The sequence below is a fragment of the Gobio gobio genome (assembly GCF_949357685.1).
Source record: "Gobio gobio genome assembly, chromosome: 12".
Classification (NCBI taxonomy): Eukaryota; Metazoa; Chordata; class Actinopteri; order Cypriniformes; family Gobionidae; genus Gobio; species Gobio gobio.
Window position 1 is genome coordinate 13115230 of NC_137105.1, and position 12588 is coordinate 13127817.

The 12588-nt window shown below is 36.3% G+C and overlaps 1 protein-coding gene across 1 annotated transcript in view; it reads right to left on the reverse strand.

Moving 5' to 3' along the window:
- The window catches only part of mpv17 (mitochondrial inner membrane protein MPV17), a 43702-nt gene that overhangs the window by 13989 nt on the left and 17125 nt on the right, over positions 1 to 12588 (reverse strand). Inside the window, exons 3-5 of the mRNA XM_079831239.1 lie at positions 9601 to 9716; positions 7461 to 7553; positions 4223 to 4318 (exon numbers count right to left, since the gene is read on the reverse strand). Of these exons, the coding sequence (XP_079687365.1) occupies positions 4223 to 4318; positions 7461 to 7553; positions 9601 to 9716 (305 nt within the window). The remainder of the gene's footprint in view (positions 1 to 4222; positions 4319 to 7460; positions 7554 to 9600; positions 9717 to 12588) is intronic.

The following is a 12588-nucleotide window of genomic DNA, read 5'->3' on the forward strand; positions in this document are numbered from 1 at the left end:
CGGAGAGAGCTTTTCATTTTTTGGACCATTTTGAATACACAAAGACAGAGAACACAACAGGGATGCTAATATTCTACATCTTTAGAGGGGCGATAGAAAGTGTCCTGACTCAGTGCATCACAGCGTGGTACGGGAACAGCACCAGTCACGACTGCAAAGCCCTGCAAAGAGTGGTGCGCTTATCCGAGCGCATCTCAGGCTCAGCTCTCCCGTCTCTGCAGGACATCTACACCAAACGCTGCAGAGGTAGAGCTACTAAAATCATCAGAGACATTAATCACCCTGCAAACTCTCACTTCACCCTGCTGCCATCTGGTAAGCGCTTCCGTAGCCTGATGGCAAAGACTGAAAGACTCAGGAGGAGTTTCTTCCCCCAGGCCATCAGACTCCTGAACTCAGTCACGTGACTCACTTCACCCCCGCACACGCATAAACATACGGTCTTTCAACATTAACATCCACATACTGCAATTGCACTGCACTTTACTTTACGTCCCTATTGTTACTGCGTAACAACCTGTATAAACCTTGCACATTATACTTCCTATATATACATACTATATATTTTATGTTAACCACTTATTTTTAAGTCACAGTTTATCTCACTTATCATCCACATATTTTTTATATTTTTATTTTTATCTTATTTCCTATTTTTATCTTTTACTTGATTTATTTATAATTCTACTTATGTTAATACTTTTTATTCTAACTTTATTCTATTTCTATTTAATTTCTTGTAACTGTTATTTGCACTGTCCATGGAGCGGACCTGTTTACATTTCACTGCCAGTTGTATATTGTGTATATAACTGTGTATGTGACAAATAAAACTCTTGAATCTTGAATCTTGAATCTTGAATCTCTAGAAGTGAGCAACATCAAAGACCAGCCAAATCCTGAACGCCTTGGAAACTGCCCACAAGCAGAAAGCTGTAAGCAACTGTTAACAATGATCAAACCAGAGGTTCAGAACAAACCTGAAGACTTGAAAGTGTTGTGTTCTTGTCACTTCATTATGACATTTATCTATTATAGCACCAGCTCATGATGAGAACAATAATGAGCGGATGAGTTTTCTGTTCTAATCTTGGTTTTTCGGCGAGCTAATGCACACTTAACCTTTCAATATAATATCAAAAGCTGCGTGACTCTCTAGACTCACACTTGATGATGATGCTGCACTTGGCGTCATTTGGTAAAGTTAGAGAAAGTAGTCAGTGGGGAGATGGCATTTAACTTGACTTCACAGATTATGTAGACAACACTAATTGTTTTAGCAATTGTAGGCCTTTGCCAAAGTTATGTTGATTTAATTAAGATTTGATGGGCATTTTTAAGAAATCTATTCAATTAAATATTTAATTTATATAATTATATTTAATTATTATATTAAAAATGTGGATTTTTTTGCAGTTCAATTTCATGCCAATATTTTATATAAATTACACACTTTACCTTTAAAAAGGAACTGAAAAAATCATTAAAAATGATTAATGAATTAACCATTAATTATATTATTAAATATTAATCATATAATTAAATATTAATTATATTAACAGTCCCTGGTTTGTTAGCCAGGACAAATATTTTTAGTATTAATTTCAGTTTTATAGTAAAATGTTTGCTTAACTTCAGAATTTTTCCAAGAACCCCTTTTTCGAAAGAAAGAAAACTAAAAATAATAAAAAGGAGGAAGGAAGGAAGGAAAGAAAAATAATACAAGGAGGAAGAAAGAAACAAAGAAAAAGAAAGAAAAAATTCATTTAAAAGGAGGAAGGAAAGAAAGAAAGAAATAAATAAAACTAAAAAGATTAAAAAGGAAGGAAGGAAGGAAGGAAGGAAGGAAGGAAGGAAGGAAGGAAGGAAGGAAGGAAGGAAGGAAGGAAGGAAGGAAGGAAGGAAGGAAGGAAGGAAGGAAGGAAGGAAGGAAGGAAGGAAGGAAGGAAGGAAGGAAGGAAGGAAGGAAGGAAAAAGAACAAGGAGGAAGGAGGAAGGAAGAAAAAGAAAACAAAAAAGATTAAAAGGAAGGAATTTTAAAAATAAAAATACTACAAGGAGGAAGAGAGAAAGAAAGAAAAAACAAGATTAAAAAAGGAGGAAGGAAGGAAGAAGAAAAGAAGAAAGAAAGAAAGAATGAAAAGAAAATACCAAAAAATTTAATAATTAAAAAAGAAAAGAAAAAGAAGAAAAAGAAAAAGATTAAAATAAAAAGTACAACAAAAATATTAAAAAGAAGAAAGGAAAGTAGAAAGGAACGAAGGAAGAGGAGAAATAGAAAAACAGCAAGAAGGGAGAACAAGTGAAGAGAAGAAAAAAAGAAGAAAAGGAAAAGGAAAGTAAAAAGAAAAAAAAAGAAAGTAAAAAGGAAGAGGAGAGGAAGGAACTAAAAAGAGGAGCGGAGAGATTATTTCATCCATTGAAAGATCCAGATCAGGTGAATGTTTATTTTCATTTATCAGCAGCATCCGATCTAAAGCGACACTGGGTTGACTAACTGAAGGCCTGTTTCCCTGGAGACCCCTGTGGGTTCAGTGCCTGGGACACAATCAGAACCCCAGCTCACACATCAACTGTCCAATCCAACCTCAGATCAAACCAATGACCTTTCCATTACTCAAGCAGAGCCTTAACCACTAAACAAGCACATAATGAGCGTCAAAGAGCTGCCATTGCAGTAGCAGACTGCCGTTTACTTCTGCTCTAAAGGGCACTTCAGCGAGCAGCATCTGAACTGCCATCTTCTCACTCTGGAAGCACCGAATTGCCTGACCTATAGTCATTATAAACAAAGACAGACACCGTCCACAACAAGCCATGGGTTAAATCAGCATCAGAAACAGTCATGCTAATAACTAGCAGGTACAAAACATGTTTTAATGGATCAGAGGGATATTCCTTAAGTCGAGTCACAGAGTTAGTGATTGGCTTTCAGCTCACACTGGCTGTTTGGGTTAATGAGCGCATTTATCATTAGCTTTCTGTCTTTTCTGGCATTTAGGTGACTGACCTTTCAGTCTCATTTTAACTCCGCCACCTTTCCTACATAAATAATGGATGACCCCACTCAGAGACACTGCTGCGTCAACCGTTGCTCCTAGCCCATGAGTCACTCCTCGCTGGTCCAGCCCTCCGTCCCTTCATCCCTCCATCAGCAGAAATAATCTTGAATTGTACCGTGCCAATATAAGGATCACAGGACAGAGAGTGGACTTTCAGGACTACCAATGGAGTTGGAATATATTTACTTTGGCAGTGTGGAACTATATTACACCTGAAAATATTTCAGGATCTTGCCAATTTGTGGATGTGACTTAAATCACTCAGTTTAGGAGATATTTAACAGTAATTATAATATTAATATAAATGATAGTTATTAATTATTTTACAGTACTGTTCAAACGGTTTGGGTCAGTTTCTTTTCTGAAATAAATTTTTTTTCTTGCATTAAATTGACAGTAAAAACTTTTACATTGTTACAAAAACTTTCTTTTTTTAATATTCAAAGAACTGTGAAAAAAAAAAAAATACATCATGATTCCCACAAAAATATTAAGCGGCACGACTGTTTTCAACATTAATTATAATAAGAAATGTTTTTTGAGCAGCCAATCGGCATATTAGAATGATTTCTGAAGGATCATGTGACACTGAAGATGCTGAAAATTCAACTTTTACCATCACAGGACTAAATTATTAAAAAAAACTTTAAATTATTACAATATATTACTATATTACTGTTTTATTACTGTATATTACAAAAATAACTATTTTTGAGCAATTAAATGCAGCCTTGGCAAGCAAAAGAGATTTCTTTCAAAACATTTAAAATCTTCCCAACCCCAAACCTTTGAATGTTGATATATATATATATATAATAATAATAATAATAATAATAATATATATATATATATATATATATATATAATTTTTTTTATTTATTATTAATTATTATATTATTTTTTATAATAATGCTGAAGAAAAATAAACATATATTATTTAATATTATTTTGTAATAATATTTTTATTATTTAAAATAATATTTATTTAATTTTTGTTATTCCAATACAAAGCTAAATTATCAATATCATTTTCGGATAACATTCCAGTGTATTTTTTTTTCATCCAGTTTCAGCCAAAAGCGCTAATTTCTTTTAATAATACTAGTCATTTGAGCTGTCACAATGCTTATGTTTAATCCAGGCTTGTGATGAAAACTGACCCTCTTGAGTTTGACCACATTCTCCTCCACAGTCAGTCCATTGAGTGCTCCAGATATTCCCAGGAAAGCACCCAAGAAACACGGAGCAAAGGCCACCTGTGGATACACAAAGACCTGATTAGATCAGAGAGCACCTCCTGTAACACTCTTCCCATCTAGTCAATGGAAACCTTCTTGTTCTTTTTTAGATGCCACATAAATGTATATGATTCATCAAGTTCAGTGTTCATAAATACAATTATACCACTAATCCAGCCTAATTGTTAATTTATAGACTATTGGCGTACATTTTCACATCTGATGAAATATGCATGCACCTGTTGAAGGATATCAAGGAGACAATGATGCATCCATTTGTTTTCCAAAGGACATCCCAAGTAGATTTGTCACAGAAATCAAAAATGTGTCAAACTCAGACTAAAACCAGCCCCTTTGCTTTTCCTTTGACCTTAGGGTACACATTCCACAATGTTTTATATGTTATAATTTGAAATGGTGATATTACGACATTTTATTTGCAAGCGACATGGGGAAAAAAGTGTTTTCTCATTTTATTTAGGTATTTTACAGTGTATGTAAAGAGATATAAGCTATTGGGCATGCTGGCATTTCCTGCTACTGACTGTAAAATCCTATAAATCAAACATGGCTTCATAGCTAATTGAACAATCTAATGACTTTAACATCTGAGGACCTCTTTTACTTTTAGATTTACGCAGCCAGTGTAAGACCATCAACAAAACACAATTTAATATCCAGAGACGAAAACAACCCCACACACAACTTCTCGCTGGCCGTATGGGCTTTTAGAAATTTAGAAAGTGGGTCTCTAAAAATAGCCCTAGAATCTCTTTTCTGAATAAACGTGGGAGAGCAGGCTGGCGTTGTAAGCGCTGTTGTTTGGGTGTAATCCGGTGATGGGGAGAGGGCCTGTCTTGCGTGTCTTTGTCCGCTTCATCCTGTACATTCATTCCACCAATCATGTAAACAATGACTTATGCAAACACTCATTTGTTTGACTGCCTATCAGGGGTTGGATTACTTGACATGCATGAAGAGAGAGCTCAGTTGGGATACCCAAAAGGGATAAAGCACGTAGCAGCTCTTACAATAAATCTCAAAATAAATAGCAGCTCCTAAGCACTTAAAATGTGTTTGCAGACTCCCCAAAAAAGACACAACAGTCAGCTCTAAGGACAACTTTCCACGGGTTTATTTATAACTAAGACAGGAAAGACATTTTGTAACATACCGAATGTTGAGATCTGAATTTACTTTTGGTCTGCTGTATTACTTTTATTAATAATAAATGGGGTAATGACAAGTCATATATGACCGCAGATCATCTGTATGATGGATTCTGAATGAGCATTAACGAGGTCATGGGAATTGCTAAACCTCTTATTTAAAAGCATTATATATTTTATTATTGATAATATTAATAATAATATATTATAAAACACTTTCAAATGAATTACATATAGAGTACCGGTCAAAAATGTGGAAACATCTCTTATGCTCATCAAGCCTGCCTTTATTTGATCATAAATACAGAAGAAGAAAAAAACAGTAATACTGTGAATATTATTACAATTGAAAATAATGGTTTTCTATTTCAATATACTTTAAAATTAGGGCTATGCGATATTGAAGAAAAATGTGATATCCTTGTTAAATAATGCGATATTCGACATGCGATACGATATTGTTTTAAGTGTGTAAAGTTTCTTTCCCCAACTGATATCCTTCACTTAAAGCATAACCGACTGTTTACATGAATACTCATCAAGCCATTTTGACATAACTGTGTGTGTATTTGACAGTTCGAGTGTGTAACAAGACACAAAAAAAATAACAGCTTGTGCGCACGTTTCGGTGTGTGTGTCAGACAGCGCGGGACTGCAAGGAATTGTTTTTCGCAAGTTATTGCGTTTAATAACTCTTTTTAACGTCAAGCAAGTCACATAAGTAACAGTCGTGTGCTCAGTCTATTCTCTGCTATATGCATCAACCTAAAACGTACACTTTTCACAATGTTGAAGTAGCCAATTAAAATCATTCAGATATTGTGTTCCATTGCGATATGCATATTGCGATATGTACATTTGCGATATTTCAATATATTGCGCAGCCCTATTTAAAATATAATTTATTCCAAGATGATAAAGCTGAATTTTCATCAGCCATTATTCCACTCTTCAGTGTCACATAATCCTTCAGAAATCGACCGGTACTGTATATATACACAATATTTATATATATATATATATGTGTGTGATTCATGATGATTCAACAGACCAGGCCACCACCTTTCATTGCTCCGTGGTCCAGTTCAATGCTCACTTGCCCACTGTTGGAGCTTTCGGCGGTAGACAGGGGTCAGCATGGGCACTCTGACTGGTCTGCGGCTATGCAGCCCTCAAAAAACTGTGATGCACTGTGTATTCTGACACCTTTCTATCAGAACCAGCCTTAACTTCTACAGCAATTTGAGCTACAGTAGCTCGTCTGTTTGATCTGACCACACGGGCCAGCCTTCGCTCCCCACATGCATCAATGAGCCTTGGCCACCCATGACCCTGTCACCGGGTCACCACTGTTCCTTCCTTGGACCACTTTTGATAGATACTGACCACTGCAGACCGGGAACACCCCAACAAGAGCTGCAGTTTTGGAGATGCTCTGACCCATCACAATAACACTTTACGCTTGCTCATTTTTCCTGCTTCTAACGCATCAACTTTGAAAACAAAATGTTCACTTGCTGCCTAATATATCCCACCCACTAAAGGGTGCCGTGATGAAGAGATAATCAGTGTGTCACCTGTCATAATGTTATGCCTGATCGGTGTGATTTATATATACACACACACACACACACACACACACACACACACACACACACACACACACACACACACACACACACACACACACACACACACACACACACACACACACACACACACACACACACACACACACACACACACACACACACACACACACACACACACACACACACACACACACACACACACACACACACACACACACACACACACACACACACACACACACACACACACACAGTATTTAAAGACAGGAAATGTTGGTAATTTTTTTTGTAGTTATGTCTGCTTTAGCCACAAATGTGTATTAATACCCAAGACATTAATACCATGAAGATCTCACACACATGCAAAAAAAAAAAAAATGACTGCAATACATTGCTCACCTGGTCAGCCAGCATTTTCTTCAGAGCTGCACTTTTAGTACCACCAGTCACAAATTTGTCCAGCACCTTGTACCATCCACCGACCACTGGACCCTTCAAAACACAGAAAACGTCATTAAATATGTGTAGCACATTAAAAAATTCAAACACTTCAGTAAACAGTCACGAACACAGGCTTAGAACATTGAGACCGTGCCAGTGGTTTCATTTGTTTATGACGTGATAATGAAAACAGCGGGCTGTAATTAGCTCCAATCCTCTGTGAATTAATGAGCTTACTTTTTTGTTTCCCAGTGTGGTTTCAGTCTGGGCCTGATTAGCAAACTGATCAATAAATGTGTCAAACAGTGTCTACCGGGGGTGTTTCAGTCAACGACGACAACAGAATTCTTTGGTAAATGTCTCTTTTAATGTAATTATAATTTGCGGTTCAGCAGCATCGATGTGAAATCACCCATCAATGCTAAATTATGCATATGGGCGTCTTTAACAAACAGCTGTGCACTTGTCTGAGAAGATGTTTGTCATTTTTCTATGCACAGCGAAAATATAGCAGCTGTATGCCATCTTTCTGCATTCTTTCCTGTCCTTTTAGCAAAACAAAGGATGCCATATGACACATAAAATGATTAATGCTAAGCTTCTGCTTAATTCGGTTGATTGAGCAATAAGAACACAGCCTATAACCATAAAACGCCAACAGAAAATAAGCATGTCAGAAATGCAATATAATTACAGTCAATGGACAGAAAGTCTTTCACAGATTTCATTTCAGGAGATGCAGGACAAATTTTACCTTAAGTTCTGACCTATAGTTAACACTTCTGTTCTAACAGCAGTTCTTACGGCACTAATAATAACGAATGAGGTCTGATGTTTAATAGGCTCAGACTTGTAAAAGCTTTGAATCATACAGGCCATTTGCAGATTAGTCCTCAAGTCATTTGAACAGAACAAGTGCATTAGTGCTTTGTGCGTGTGTGTGTGAGAGAGAGAGAGCGAGAGAGAGAGAGAGGGAGAGAGGAAGGGAAGATCAGGATGTTCAATATGTCAATCACTGTGTGCAGTTATGCAACTTCATTACCTGTTCCAACAAATGACACCCTACACATGATCTGTTATGGCCATAACACCACAGTCATAACTCAACTGACATTTTGCAACAAATGTGTCATCATTATTCTTTTTTGTTTTTGTGAAATTATATTATTATTATCAAATGTAAAACAAGGAGCCGAGGGTTCACTGCATCAGCAGTTAGTAAAATCGAATCTGATTACATCTGGAAATAAAGTTGTTTTTAGGTTGAAACATCGTGTGCTTGAGAATTAATTTTGTTTTCCCTTTTTTTGTTTGCATTTTGCAAGGAAAATGTGGCTTCAAATCTTTAACAGTTATACCATCATTTGAAATATATTGTAATTATTATTAAAAAAAAATTTAATTAAGCGTAAATTTTCCTCCCAACATTTTTTTTTTAAATGTGTTAACATTAAATGTGTGAGCTAAGACATTTATAAATGTTTCAAAAGATGTCAATTTCTTTTGAACTTTCCAAGGGAAAAAATTTTTTGTTTGCACAAAAATATTAAGCAGTGCAACGGTTATGACTGCTGAAAATATTGTGTAATGTTTTAAAAAGTTATTTTAAATTGTAATTATTTTCAATATTACTGCTTTTACTGCATTTCTGATCAAAGAAATGCAGCCTTGGTGAGCATAAGAGACTTAATGAGACATGAGAGATTTAAAAGACAAAAACAATAAAAAATCTTACCGACCACAAACACATATGAACAAAACAAACTGTGGCATACACATGAGATTATAACTACATCATTCTGGCCCAAAAAACATCTCTTTCTCCATTGAAAGCGTGTCTTCTAATGAAATTCAATTTGTTTGCAAGAGTATGAAATATACAAAACATAAAGGCCCGGTTTCACAGACGGGAAATCACAATAAGGACATTTTTGGTCTGTCTTTACTCTCATAGAATGATACCCATGAAAGGCTTCAGGATTTAAAAAAAAAAAAAACTCTCTTGGTCTAACATTTAAATAACATCAATCCACAGTTGCAAAGCTGGAGGATCTCAAGAGAAATGCATGCAAATGGAACAGAATCACAGGAGACTTACGACGAAGAAGAAGCCAATGCTCATCATCTTGGCTGTGCGTTTCACGCTGTGATTGGCCAGTCCACGGCGCTCAATCAGCTGCTGGGAGATGACATCACCCACACCCACCAGAGAGCCTGGAAGAGAGGGAGAAAGAGGGGGTGACAGTCAGGCATCTGTTTGCCCCAACTGCCCAGCGTGAAGGCCCGCACTCAGGTGATCATGCCAAAGAGAATTGACAGGAAAGACTCTTTCAGATTTTTGCTGCCCCATTCACTCCATACTGACTGAGAGAAGAGAGGCTAAATGATAACAGAAAGAAGTTGTAAAGGATAACAAATCCTGACTTTTTGACCTTTAGACTATCATTTACACCAAGTTTAGGGTCAGTATTTAAAAACAAAAACAAATTAGTACTATTATTCAGAAAAAAAACGCATTCAATCAACAGATAAAAAGTGATAGTAAAAGAAATACATTTATAATGTTATAGAAGATTTGGATCTGAAAGAAATGTTGTTCTTCTGAACTTTCAAAGAATCAAAGAAATAAAAAATCCAGAAAAAACTGGATTGCACAACTGTTGATGATAATAATAATAATAAATGTTTCTTGAGCAACAAATCAGATTTCTGAAGGATCATGTGACACTGAAGTAATGATGCTAAAAATTCAGCTTTGCCATCACTGTAATAAATCAACATTTTAAAGTATATTAAAATAGAAAAATTATTTTAAATTGTAATAAAACTTCACAATATTACTGCAGCCTTGGTGAGTATAAGAGACTTCTTACAAACCGCACTTTTTGTTCAGTAGGGTACATAATATTACAATCTTTTATAATCTTTAGCTCATTAAGTAGAAGTGGTTTCTACCATGTAGTGACTTGATTAAATACATTTCTTCTTCTACAATTATTCAAACACTTATTCATTACTAAATGTAACCGTAGAGAACTCAAAATAACAGAGATCATAACTATAGTAAAACGAATATGCAAAGACTTCCAAGAAATCCATCCAGTCACTCCACAATGACCTTTAAATGTCACATTGTAAATTTCACGTTGCATCGAGACCCCCTTAGGAACACCACGGGAGGTTTTTTCCTAATAGCAGGGACAGATGTTATCCTGTAAAACACGATTAGTCAGATAAGCCATGAAACATATTTCTGAAATCACTTTGAAAACATTTTTATCCACTGCAGTTAGAAAGTAATACCAAACTCTCATTTATTAATCAAAATGTTTTAAAACCATGTGTCCTGATGCAAGGTATATTTGCAAACACTTTTCAAAGCCTTCAGTCTTTAGTGCTGTCCATTTGCACTATGATGCATACATAAATTCATCTCAAAGTGTTTAAGTAACTAAAGTCTGTCCTGGAGGGCCACTATCCTGCAGAGTTTAGCTCCAACTTGCCTCAACACACCTGCCTGGAAGTTTCTAGTATGCCTAATAAGACCTTGATTAGCGGGTTCAGGTGTGTTTAATTGGGGTTGGAGCTCAATTCTGCAGGACAGTGGCCCTCCAGGAGCAGGATTGGACACCCCTGAACTAAACCAAGAGAGACACCCTAAAGTTTGAAAGTGTACAGTACAGTAGTGGCCAAAAGTGATGTCCAACCTAGGAAAATTCCACGTGTTCCACGTTCCAATTGTATAATTTGCCATGATGAAATAAAACATACAGAATTGTGTCGATTGTGTCATTTTTGGCCAAATGGACATACCAAGCTTGCACTCATTATTCCCAGCCTATAATTCAAAAATCACTATGTGGCCGGTATTGTTACTTAGTGGGTTTTAGAGAAAATGACCAGGCGGAAGGAGCTGTCCTCTGCAACCAAGGAGAATATTGTAAAAATGGCTACATCTTGTCAATCGGTTTTAGATATTGCTCATGTGCTGGATGTGAATGGTCACAATGCCCACGGAATTATTTCAAAGCACAGTGAGACCACTACCATGCAGAATGTAAAGTGTTGTGGCCGGTCAAGGAAGACTAGAGTACATTTTGACAGGAGGATGAAAATCACCTGAATGTGGGACTACCTCAAAACAGCTTCTAAAGACCTGGATGAGACCACCAACCTCCAATTTCATCTTGAAGTTTAACTGTAAGCCAATTGCTTTAAAAGGCTGGATTGAGAGGTTGTGTACCAGTAAAGAAACCATATTAGTTTTATCTACTGCAATTTGCCAAAAGAAAATAAGGACTGGAATGTGAAAGATTGGGGCCATATTCTGCAATCCAACAAATCGAAATTTAACAACCTAGCATTGGATGGTGTCAGATATGTTCGTAGAAGACAAATGGAGTGTTTTAATACAAAATGAATGCATGGTGCCATTAAACACAGCAGGGGAAATATATCGGTATTGGGGATGCATGTCTGCAGCAAGTTTTTGGAAGGATCTACAGTCGCAGGCACTTTGAAAATGGGATACTTGGGAATCCTGCTGAACACCATGTAGCCAAGTATAGAGGATCTGTTTGGAGAGCAAATGTGTATTTTCCAACATCGTGAGTGAAACAAAGGCGCGCACAATTAAAGTGCTCATGCTTAGCATTTTGAAGTCTTCAAGTGGCCTCCTTAGTCCCCTGACCTTAAAGTCATTGAAAATCTTTGGGAAATTATAAACCTAAATTGTGATACATCATGCAGGTCTTCCAATGAAGCTTAACTTTGGGAAGATAGCATGACACGCCCAAAGTTTAGTGAGACAGCTGTAAACAAAAAGAAGGATTTTTTTTTTTAAAATCATTACATTATTGTCAATTTATGTTTTTCTATGCCTCTTTATTGGCAAAACAACATTTAATTGCATGCTGGAGTTTGCCTGTCTTGCCAAATAATTTTGTCATTAACCAAGTTTATTGTATCCCTTTTTTCCCCAATATAACACTCCTCATATTTTTGTGATTGTTTAGTTGAACCTGAAGTGTAAAAGCACATATCCCCCCCCCGGACAATGGCCACTACTCTATGTGTGTGTGTGTGT